Below are 12499 nucleotides of genomic sequence, written 5' to 3' on the forward strand. Positions count from 1 at the left end.
GCTTATGTGCCGCATGCCTGGGGGCAGTCCGCGCATGCAACATGCGCCCGGGGCCGGCACCACGCATGCGCCACGCGCCTGGGGCGCAAGAATGGCTTGGGCTGGCCCTGGTCACTTGGCGGGCACACATAAATGCCCCGTGGGCACCACGTTGGGGGCCACTGCGTTAGAGAGTTAGCTCATCCAGGCTTGGTTTATGGCTCCTGGAGCTAAGGATTTGCAGCTGGACAGCATTGCAATGCTCTTCATGTGGCAAGGAGGCTTTTCTCACTGCGGGTGGGCAAACTGGAAATGGGGTGGGTCTCTTAAATATGTGCCAAATCGAGGTAAAGTAATGGCTTCTCTAAGGCAAACTGCTTCCCGAGTACTTCCATCTGTCAGCTGCTGATGTTCTGGATTCCTCCCACTCATAGTTCAGGCCAGGGCATGAAGCAGAAAACTTCTCCATCACTTTTAGCTCCTTTCCCTTAGGTCTAAAAACATGCGCCTTCCTCTCATCCTTAAAAACTCACACTCTTTGACTCTACCTGTCTCTCCAGGACTGTTCTATCCACCCCCCTCTTCTTGCTTTTTCAGTGCTACTGGAAGTGTATTTACAACCATTGCATTGGCTTCCTGTCCTCTTACCCATTGTATGCAGTCTAGTCCAGTTCAAGGTCTCTGCTGTCAAAACTACCCCTGAGACTAGCGACCTGTGAGAGCATCTGCCCCTTTAGAACCAAGATCTCCCACAACAGCTACGCTTCCCTGCAATAATGAAACTGCCCTCCAGTAGGGAACACGTGGCATGCGGGAGATGGAACTTGTAGGGTTCTTGGCCTAGAGGCAGTGGAACTCACTATTACGAAAGGTCCAGTAAGAATGGCCACCAGCCTGCCTCTGTTCAAGTTATCAAGCTTATCTCTTCATGTTGGCTTTCCTCAAACAAATTCCTCTTGCTTACAGACAGGCAAACACAAGCCAGTCAAGTAGCTTAGTTCCACCCACTCAGAAGAAAGAGGTTGATCAATATTGTCTTTTGCCTTTAAAGTGCTCATATTCTATAGTGCTGGCACCATACCAGAACCTAAGTAGTCAAGTGGATTTTTCATTTCTCCTGCCATTTACACACATTAAAAGAAAAAGAGCACAGCTCTTCCTTTGCCCTGGGACTGTCTACTAAGTTTTTTAAAATAATTTCCTTGATCTCCCTTGCCTCTCTAATTCTCTCCTTTGAGTGTTAAAACTAAATTGTTGCTCTTCCTTTGTTAGTTCAGCATTTAAGCACTTCCTCCTCCAGGCAAACTAGTACTTCTCATTATGCATGGAAGGTAAAAGTATCACAGTGTGTTTCTCTGTATTACTGCTTCCTGGCTCTATAGACCATGGAGAGCTTTGGTCACGCTCACAATGTGTTTACCTCCCCTTCTGTCAAGGGCTTATTTTTGGATGTCTTTCCAGACGCATTTAGTCAGTGTGTCTTCCATCATCCTAACAACATGCCTTGTCCAATGAAGTGATTGGAATTTCACTACATTTGCAATACTTGGTTCTCCATAAACCTCCTGCAGTTCCCACTAGTGTCCCCTGTAAACCTAGTGCTTGGGCAGCTGCCCAGGAGAGATTCAGATGTGGCCCATCTGATTAGCAGAGCGCCCTCAGCACCCACAACTGGCAGCATGTGTTTCTCTGGTGATGTACGTCCGCACATGCCTTGGTGCACATAACAAAATTTATTCCACACACGGATGGAAAAAATTAGCTGTCTATGACATAATTTTTTTTTGCATTCCCCCCCCCCCCACATATTTTTAAAAGTTCTTAAATCTAGCAAATTCAACATAGATTTTAGTTGCCATTTGTTTTAATATACATACATATTCTAACAAATGCTGATGTGGGCTCATAGGATCATAGTTGGTCTCCAAATTCAGATCTGAACTTCCCAAAATAATGGGTTTATTCAGACCTGGCATTTCAGTATGGCCCCATCTCCGGTGGTAACAGATAGAGAAGGCCTATTAGCTCACAGAGTCTGTCTCCCTTAAGATATAGCCTGCTAATCAAAATGATGTTATATTGGATCTCAGTCAAAAGGGTAGAAGGCAGTGAACTTTATTTAAAAGAATTTCCCTCAGTGGTCACGGAACCTTTATAAGAAAGTTACATACTGTTTGTTCTGTATGCAGATGATGAACAAAAAATCCCCACTGAAAGCTGGTTCTATAAAGTAAGCCACACAAACGGCCTTCTTATGTCATGTCTCTGAGACAGTGGTTTCACTTCCATTGCACCAGATTTGCTTATTAAAAAAAAAAAAAAAAAAAGAAGGAAGGAAGGAAGAAAAAAGAAAGAAAACATCAGAAGCAGTGACAGTGAGTTTCAAGATACTTATGATTTTGTATAAGCCACATCAAGGAGTTTGGCCTGTTGTAGTCTGTTTGGAAACCCCTCAAAGTTACTTTTGAATCACACTTCCATATACTGCAAATAGTTCTCAGTGTTCACCACCCACAGTTGGGCCCAAACCTATATCCTGATCCAGTCATCTGTAGACTTTTGGAAAGTTTGAATGCAGATCACAGAAGCTCTGCAGCTTTAATACTGTTCTGAATTCACCAAAGGCTTACTTAAAAAAAAAAAAAAAGCAGCACTTGTATCAAATGAAACCTCAGAATAAGTCCACCGACCGGATCGGGTAAGAACTGGATCGGGATCAGAATAGGCAGGGTAGTAGTTTTGGAGTTATAGATGACATGTTATACTCCAGAATAGGCTCCAGATTAAGTGCTGCTGGTGTAAAGATTCTCTCTGCTGAGAGAAGACTAAACCTCACCACAGTCTGTAGCAATACAAGACACTATTACCAGGAGGTTAAAAAGAATTGAAGGTAAGATTAACATCAGGAAAAGGAATCATACAGTTTTACTAATACGTTATGATTTAGTGTTGTATGTCACAGACATGGAGAGACTTTATCCGTTTGCTAGAGTTTGATCATATGGAAAGGATTTAATTGATCAGAGGAAATTACCCTACTCAAAGCATCCTACAAGAGGCTCTGTAGCACTGAGTGAAGCTTGTGTATTAAGATCAGGTAGCTCTATGATCAGTTTCCTGCTGCTGCTAGGATTGTAAAGTGAACATAGTCTGTGCTTCAGCACTGCTGGACTATGGTGAAGCACAAACTATCCTTTCATATCTAATGTTATCCTCACTGTAGCACAAGTTTACATGTGCCAGATCCTTATGTCTTATTAAAATAAATGTCCTGGATCTCGCAGTCCTTATTCTGGTCTTGCTCAGACCAACCTCCCATTGAGCCTAATTCCAAAGTCCTTAGTCAGGCAAAGTTTTCAGGTCATGTCTACGCTACATGGAAGATCAACGCTGCTGCAGTCCCTTTTCTAGGGTTCAATTTATCGGATCTAGTGAAGACCCGCTAAATTGAACTCAGAGGGCACCCCTTTCAGCGCCAATACTCCTGCTTCTTGTGTCCGCTGTGTGGACAGTGTGGAAACATGATTTATATGTTGATTCCAGCTATATAATTTACCCCCAGTACCTACAGTTTTTCAGACACACACATTTTTTTTCTACCATTGCAACACATTTGTTTAAACAACTTAATTGTAGCCGGGCCGGCAATGACATTTTTGGGTGCAAAAAGTACAAAAATAATAAAGCTCTGTAAAACTTAAAACAAAAATTCAGTTTTCTCCACATTTCAGTTGTGTTGACGTACCTCCCCAGACTTCTCTCGAGTATCCCTAAGGGTACTCGTACCACTGGTTGAGAAAACTGATCTTAGAGCTTGATTCTGCAACTCCTTGTATGACTGGGGCAGTTGTGCTCTAGCCCCAATCACACAGTAGATGCTATTTATGATGCCAAGTAAGAATCAGCCTTAGATATCATCCTCTGTCCCAAGTCTAAGACTTTCACCCCACAATCTCCTCACTCTCAAGTGCTCAGAGTTAAATATGGGATGGTGAGACTGAAAGACTAGTAGGCTTAAAGAGATATGAAGTTAGGTGTGATCCTTACCATGCTAACAAAGTGCTTGGCTGTGGATTCACTTCTGTGTCCATATTCCCGTTATGAGGCAGGAGTAATTGAAAGCTGCACAGCAGAGGTTCTTCATGTTGGATACTAGTCTTGCTCATTATTTTTAATCTTTCATAAGAACATAAGAACGGCCGTACTGGGTCAGACCAAGGGTCCATCTAGCCCAGTATCCTGTCTACCGACAGTGGCCAGCACCAGGTGCCCCAGAGAGGGTGGACCGAAGACAATGATCAAGCGATTTGTCTCCTGCCATCCCTCTCCAGCCTCTGACAAACAGAGGCCAAGGACAGCATTTTATCCCCTGGCTAATAGCCTTTTATGGACCTAACCTCCATGAATTTATCCAGCTTCTCTTTAAACTCTATTATAGTCCTAGCCTTCACAGCCTCCTCTGGCAAGGAGTTCCACAGGTTGACAACACGCTGTGTGAAGAAGAACTTCCTTTTATTAGTTTTAAACCTGCTACCCATTAATTTCATTTGGTGTCCTCTAGTTCTTCTATTATGGGAACTAATAAATAACTTTTCTTTATCAGCCCTCTCCACACCACTCATGATTTTATAGACCTCTATCATATCCCCCTTCAGTCTCCTCTTTTCTAAACTGAAAAGTCCCAGTCTCTTTAGCCTTTCCTCATATGGGACCCGTTCCAAACCCCTAATCATTTTAGTTGCCCTTTTCTGAACCCTTTCCAAGGCCAAAATATCTTTTTTGAGGTGAGGAGACCACATCTGTACACAGTATTCAAGATGTGGGCGTACCATAGTTTTATACAGGGGCAGTAAGATATTCTGGGTCTTATTTTCTATCCCTTTCCTAATAATTCCTAGCATCCTATTTGCCTTTTTGACCGCCGCTGCACTCTGAGTGGAAGTTTTCAGAGAACTGTCTACGATAACTCCAAGATCTCTTCCTGATTTGTTGTAGCCAAATTAGCCCCCATCATACTGTACGTATAGTTGGGGTTATTTTTCCCAATGTGCATTACTTTACACTTATCCACATTACATTTCATTTGCCATTTTGTTGCCCAATCACTCAGTTTGGTGAGATCTTTTTGGAGTCCCTCACAGTCTGCTTCTGTCTTGACTATCCTAAACAGTTTGGTATCATCTGCAAACTTTACCACCTCACTGCTTACCCCTTTTTCCAGATCATTTATGAATAAGTTGAAAAGGATTGGTCCCAGGACTGACCCTTGGGGTACACCACTAGTTACCCCTCTCCAATCTGAAAATGTACCATTTATTCCTACCCTTTGTTTCCTGTCTTTTAACCAGTTCTCAATCCAAGAAAGGACCTTCCCTCTTATCCCATGGCCATGTAATTTACACAAGAGCCTTTGGTGAGGGACCTTGTCAAAGGCTTTCTGAAAATCCAAGTATACTATATCTACTGGATCCCCCTTGTCCGCATGTTTGTTAACCCCTTCAAAGAACTCTAATAGATTAGTAAGACAGGATTTTCCTTTACAGAAACCATGTTGACTTTTGTCCAACAAATTATGTTCTTCTACATGCTTCACAATTTTATTCTTTACTATTGTTTCGACTAATTTGCCCGGTACTGAAGTTAGACTTACCGGTCTGTAATTGCCAGGATCGCCTCTAGAGCCCTTTTTAAATATTGGTGTCACGTTGGCTACCTTCCAGTCATTAGGTACGGAAGCCGATTTAAAGGATAGGTTACAAACCACAGATAATAGCTCAGCAATTTCCCATTTAAGTTCTTTTAGAACCCTTGGATGAATGCCATCCGGTCCCGGAGATTTGTTAACATTAAGTTTTTCTATTTGTTCCAAAACCTCCTCTAATGACACTTCAATCCGGGACAGTTCCTCAGATTCATCACCCACAAAGGACAGTGCAGATTCGGGAATCTCCCCAACGTCCTCAGCCGTGAAGACTGAAGCAAAGAAATCATTTAGTTTCTCCGCAATGGCTTTATCATCCTTGATTGCTCCTTTTATAGCTCAATCATCTAGGGGACCCACAGGCTTTTTAGCAGGCTTCCTGCTTCTAATGTACTTAAAAAACATCTTGTTATTTCTTTTTGAGTTTTTGGCTAGCTGTTCCTCAAAATCTTTTTTTGCTTTTCTTATTACATGTTTACACTTGATTTGACAGTGTTTATGTTCCTTTCTATTTATCTCACTAGGATTGGATTTCCACTTCTTAAAAGATACCTTTTTGTCCCTTTCACTGTATGCATGCAACGCTCCACAGGTTCAAGCCCTAAATGAGTGTCAACATGATTTGTGTGTGCATGTGTGCATGTAAGAAAGCAGGAAAATTCTCCATGAGGAATATAACTATAACTATTTCCATGTAAGCAAGTACATTTTAATGAGGTGTGATCCCTTCATAAAGAAAAACCTTTTGGCTACGTCTAGATTGCATCCCTTTTTCGGAAAAGGGATGCAAATTAGACGTATCGCAATTGATAATGAAGCGTGGATTTAAATCTCCCCCGCTTCATTAGCATAAAAATGGCTGCCGCTTTTTTTCTGCACGGAGCTTTACCGAAGCTTATTTTAAGAGGGATAAGGGATCTTTCTGAAAAGGCTTTATTTTCCGAAAGATCCGCGTCTAGACTGGCGCTTTTTTCCGGCAAAGGTCCGTGCCGAAAAAAAGCGGCAGCCATTTTTATGCTAATGAAGCGGGAGAGATTTAAATCCCCGCTTCATTAGCAATTGCGATACGTCTAATTTGCATCCATTTTCCGAAAAAGGGATTCACTCTAGACGTAGCCATTGAGTTCAGCATTGACATAGAATTCCGGGTTGTCCTCAGTAGCTATGTTCTATAAAGTACCTACATCGGCATATGTACTAGAAGTGTGCTGTATTGGCTTAATGCATACTCTGTATTTTAACTTTAATTGCAGAGGAAGAATGTTTTCTTGACAGAAACAGGAGAACAATCCCTATTGTTTGTCATTGTGCTTTGTGGGATTGTTTGTCATTGTGCTTATTCTCTGGCTAATTTCCAGAAGAAAGCCAAATAGAGGATATGAACACATCTGAATTGCTCACATTCTTCAAAATGTGCATAGCAAGTTTAGAGGCCTTGGAAATCTTGGGGTTCCAGTTGTCAAACCTGTAGTCAAAGTCATTTTTAAATGGGATAAGGCCATGCATTTAAAGCTAGCATGCACTTGTGCACATATTAATATGGTCAAGAGGTAACTCTTAAGATCTACTGTGTGCCTGAAAAAGAGTGATGAGTACTTAGAGGATGGAACAAGTGATCAATGGATGAATCTAGGGCTATGGATCAATTAGAGTCTAAGCAGACGGTCACCTATTAGGCATGCAAAGACTAAGATCTAATTCTATATTCTCACAGGACTAAATCTATATTCACATGAGATTCTGTAGAACCAGTGCTCAGGCAAGGATTATTATAGGAAGCCTTGTGCCCTGGGATGAGTATCATCATGGCTGGACAACTTCCCTCCACAACGATGTGTACATTCAGCCTAAGAGAGCTAGGGTTATACTAGTCTCTGCTCTTTTTTCTACTAATTCCATTGGCGACACGGAGTGGTAGGTCCCGTGATCGGAAGGTGACATACGTAATAGTGCTATAGCACTTTCACAGACAGATCAGGCTGCTTTGGTGCCCACCTCAGAGGCAGATTTTAAATGTTGGATAATTTTCTATTTTTCTTGGTAGCTTTATTTCAATTTTTAAAAAAAAGTGTAATAAGGAAAAAGAAATATACCTAAGACAGCGGATTTCATTCAAAATGTCTTCTCCATAGAATGAGCCATCTGTGACTATAAAAAGCATGTCCGTATTAACCCCAGGTGTTGCAACACAGCATAGAGAGATCTAATATAAGAGGGCAGAAAACGTGGTCATGGGACTTCACTGTGCAGGTTGAGGCAGGGTGAGTTCAGGGCGGGTTCAGGGAGCCAGTGAGACCCATATGTAAGATGTTGTCTGCTGGAACCTATAGGTAAATTCTCTTCCTAGACAGAATAGTTACAGTGATTGCTACAAAACTCAACCTTTGCTTGCAGAGATGATGATGATGATATTGTGCTTTCTCCTATTCTAAGTATAGAAAGCATCTAGGGTATTAAAAACACACCATCAATGAACAGTTGATATTAAATGGTGTCAACTGCAGAGGGCTCACAAAGGTTTATAAGTAGGATTGCCAATGCTGACCAACTATGCTGGGAGATTTTTTCCCCCTCCAACATGATGTAATGTCATTTTCTTAAAATATCCTATTAAAATCTCCCAAATTGCTTTCACTAGTCAGCAGAGGATTGATGACGCTTCCGGGAGTACTCCAGGCCACTCCTGGAGAGTTAGCAACCTTGCCTGTGGACAAATGAAAACTCATTTAAGTTATACAGTACTTCCTCATTTAACACTATAGATATGTTTCAGAAAATGATTGTGTTAAGTGAAAACATGTTATGCGGGGTCAATTTTCCCATTGAAAATAATGGAAAAGGTGGGGGTTGCGTTTCAAGCGGTGGTGTCTGTTGGGACCAGGACATAAGGTTGGGGGAGAAAGGAGACTGGGTTACAGCAGGGAGGGGAGGTGTTTGGCTCTGGGGAAGGGAAGGGGAGGAGAGGGGAGGGGGATTGGGTTGGGAGTGTGCCCCGTGACGGGTCTGCCAGGACCCGCACTGCGTCCGGCAAGGGGGGGGGGTCACCGGGGAACGGTGCTGTGAGCGGTGAACCCCCCACTGCTTTGCAGGGAGGTGGGGGAAGCTCCGCGCAGCTGCCGGCAGTGGGCCGGCTGGGGAAATCGTGTTATTCCGGGGACGGTCATGTAATTCAAAAAAGTCTCCCCCCTCCCCCCAAAAAAATCATGCTATCGCGAAAACGTGTTAAGCAGGCACGTGTTAAATGAGGAATTACTGTATTGTGAAGGAACCTGTGGGATTTAAATGGTGCATAGGCCCACAGCACAAGGATGAATTTCGTGCCTGTAAACTGAGGTGCTGGATCAACACAAGGAGATAATTTAGATTAACTTTAAAGCACACAGTATGTAATGCTTTGGTTTCTATTTTCCTCTAATCAGGTGATTGAGAGAGATATACAAGAACTGATTTTGAGATTACTTTAAAGGGGTGTGTGTGTCTTGGTTGATTTAATTCTTCATTGTACAGAAGATTTACAAAGTTAAAAAGACAAACATATCCCCCCCCCCAAAAAAAAACCTCAACCCTGACCCACTGTGACAAAACACAAAGCAAGGAGACATTAACTATGAAAATATTTTAAAATGAGAAAATAGTATAAAATAAGAGAACAATGAAAATCCTCCCTATCAATAATGGTAATGAGCTCAGTTTTATGGAGAGAAAGAGAGTTTTTCCTTGATAAAAACTGCAGGAAGGGAGCCTAGAAAAATGTGCAGTATAAGGAATTCCCCATGACTTTGTTTAGGGCACGTCTTCACTCAACATGCTAGAGATCGACGTTCTGGTGTTTGATGTAGCGGGTCTAGCATAGACCTCTAAATCAAACGTTGAGGGCAGCTCCAGATGGCGTCTGTACTCTTCGTAGCTGGGTAAGGGAAGCTGATAGGAGTGTTTGCTCCCGTTGGCCTCCCGCAGTGGAGACGGTGCCAAGCTCAGCTTAAGGTAAGCTGACTCCAGCTTTGTATTCTGTGTAGCTGGAGTTGCGTACCGCAAGCTGATCTCCCACATTTAGTGTAGACCAGACCTTAGTTTGAAAAACATACAATAATACATAAATAACATTGGGCCAAAATTTTATATCGCGTCACTCTAGATTTTCACCAAGGTAACTCAAATCGATTTCTGGCCCGTTTTATTTATTTAATCTTAAATTTAAAAATAGTTTTGATATTTTACTACGGGTTAGTTAAACCATTAGTTGCTTACTCACTTAGGGTATGTCTACACTACCCCGCTAGTTCGAACTAGCGGGGTAATGTATGCATACCGCACTTGCTAATGAAGCCCGGGATTTGAATTTCCCGGGCTTCATTAGCATAAGCGGGGAGCCGCCATTTTTAAATCCCCGCTGCTTCGAACCCCGTGTAGCGCGGCTACACGGGGCTCGAACTAGGTAGTTCGGACTAGGGTGCCTATTCCGAACTACCGGTACACCTCGTTTCACGAGGAGTAACGGTAGTTCAGAATAGGACCCTAGTCCGAACTACCTAGTTCGAGCCCCGTGTAGCCGCGCTACACGGGGTTCGAAGCAGCGGGGATTTAAAAATGGCGGCTCCCCGCTTATGCTAATGAAGCCCGGGAAATTCAAATCCCGGGCTTCATTAGCAAGTGCGGTATGCATACATTACCCCGCTAGTTCGAACTAGCGGGGTAGTGTAGACATACCCTTACACAGGAGGGGAGAAAAATTCCCTCCTCAGGGATGCTGTGATATGGTGCTGGCCGGTGTCATTCCGGAGGTCAGGAAGGGCTTCCTAACCTTATTCTTTTCTGAAGTCCCCTCCCCCCCCATCCAATTACAACTCCATGGTGCCCTCGTGCTACAACTGTTTTTCTGCATATAAAAGCCAAAACTACTGTTAGGGGGTAGCAAGCAAGGCAACTGCACGGGCCCCCATGTTGCAGAGGGCTGTTGAAATTTAGCCCAGGATGGCAGGGAATGTTGTCCCCAACTTCAGCCTCATAGGACTTCAACTTTTTGCCCTGGACCCCAGAAAGTCAAATCCTGACCCTGCTAGGTGGACCCCCTGAAACCTGCTCATAACCTCCTGGGAGAGGGGAGGTTTCCATATCCCTGGTTGACTGGATGATCATAAGGATTCATTCTGGCCTTAAAAATCTATCTACAAAAGTAAATGCATTACCAGAAATGGTCTCTCAGTTTGCTTATAAAAGCAGCAAAGGAAGAGGTACTTGGGTACTGTTGTAAAGTAGTGTAAGAAGCAGAAAGGGCATGGTCCTTTCAAACAGCTGATCAAATGATTCTAATACTCCTGTATTTGAAGATCAAGGCTGAAAGAGACAGTCAGTGTTGGCATCATTCAACTTTACCCATCGTATTTTTTCCCCTTCTAGTGGAGGAGTGCTCAGCTGACTTCAACATCATTTTTCCTGCAGTCGCTATATTCGTGGTCGTTATTGCCGGCATCTTGGCACTCATCCTCTATCAAGTCCACCTTAAGCGTAAATCATCTGCATACCAGAGAATCTAGTGGATCAAAATAACTTCATATAAGTGACAAGAAACATTAGATGAAAAGATTTTTGGAATTTCAAGCCTGCCATAATTTTCCTTATAATACCATCAGAACAATGTAACGTGCCAGAGTATGTGTGTCTAGTTATAAAATTAAGTACATGATTATTTTATTGAGCTACTTGCAACTAAGATGAAGAGGAACAGTTTTTAATACAATTCATTTGTGTTTCACGAGAGGATTTTTAATGGTCTCTTTAAAATTCAGGGTTTTTTTTACAACATACTTTATGTATCATCTGTAGGAAATGGGTTAATATAAGGAAGAGCATATCTTTGAAAAACGAATTTACAAAAACATACAATATAACTATTGTCTGAGCATATCACTGGCATTGTAAGGGCATAATTCTGAGGCATGTTGAAGGAGCAAAGCACCTCACAAGATCAGGCTGTAAACTTTTCTGACTGGGTCCTTCTAAAGTTTTTCACATATAAAATATGTTTGTTTTATCACTGTTAAGGCTTTGAATAGCCGCAGTCCAACATATTTAACTGATCTTCTGTTTAGCCATTTGTTAGAATCTCAGATAATGTGTTTCCTCATCTATCCAGTTTTTAGTCATGTATCAGTAGGAACCTTAGCATTTTCTTGTTATGTTTGTTGTCTGGGAAGCTCAGTTACTATTCAGTCTTTTAACACTTGATACCCAGCTGAGGAGAGATCTATTTACTCTTGCTTTAACTGTTCTTAATTACCAATCATTTAACTGTGTTTAATTGTGCAGCGCCCTGTTCCATATTTATGCATGATGTGAAATAAATACAAGTCTAGTCCAAAATATGAAATAGAATGTAAGTCAAACTGTTAGTGGCAAATAATGTTTGAATTCATATTTATCTTGGGTTTTTTTCCTGACGTATATGGGGGATCTTTATTTTTTTCTAAGTTAAATGCAATCCTTTTCCATTCTCTATACTGGACATGCTGTCATATTAATACAGTAAAACTCCAATTGTCCGGCATCCAGTAGTCCAGCACTCTCAATAGTCCGGCACCACCTGGAACCCGGAAGTGCTCTGGCCAACTGGACAATTGGAGCTGCTCCGCGCCACTTTCTCAAGTCCGCTGCTGCTGCTACTGAAACTGACCAGCTGCGGACCTGGGGAAGCGGTGCGGAGCAGAGCAGCTGGAGTGCTGCCGGGTTGGTCCCGCAGCGCCGCCCCTCACTCCCCTGCTCGGCGCCCGGCAGCACCCCAGCTGCTCTGCCCCACAGCTTCCCCAAGTTCGCCGCTGCTGA

The 12499-nt window shown here is 42.7% G+C and overlaps 1 protein-coding gene across 4 annotated transcripts in view; it reads left to right on the plus strand.

Moving 5' to 3' along the window:
- The window catches only part of LAMP3 (lysosome associated membrane protein 3), a 32215-nt gene extending 19716 nt beyond the window's left edge, over positions 1–12499 (plus strand). For 3 of the 4 annotated variants that reach the window (XM_089780739.1, XM_089780742.1, XM_089780741.1), the window contains exon 6: positions 11078–12499. In XM_089780739.1, the coding sequence (XP_089636865.1) occupies positions 11078–11214 (137 nt within the window). In that variant the 3' untranslated portion in view covers positions 11215–12499. Of the gene's footprint in view, positions 1–5881; positions 8621–11077 lie in introns of those variants that run through there. The other variant, XM_089780740.1, reaches the window with a different exon arrangement.

The sequence above is a fragment of the Pelodiscus sinensis genome, chromosome 10 (genome assembly GCF_052426305.1).
Source record: "Pelodiscus sinensis isolate ZL-2025 chromosome 10, ASM5242630v1, whole genome shotgun sequence".
Classification (NCBI taxonomy): domain Eukaryota; kingdom Metazoa; phylum Chordata; order Testudines; family Trionychidae; genus Pelodiscus; species Pelodiscus sinensis.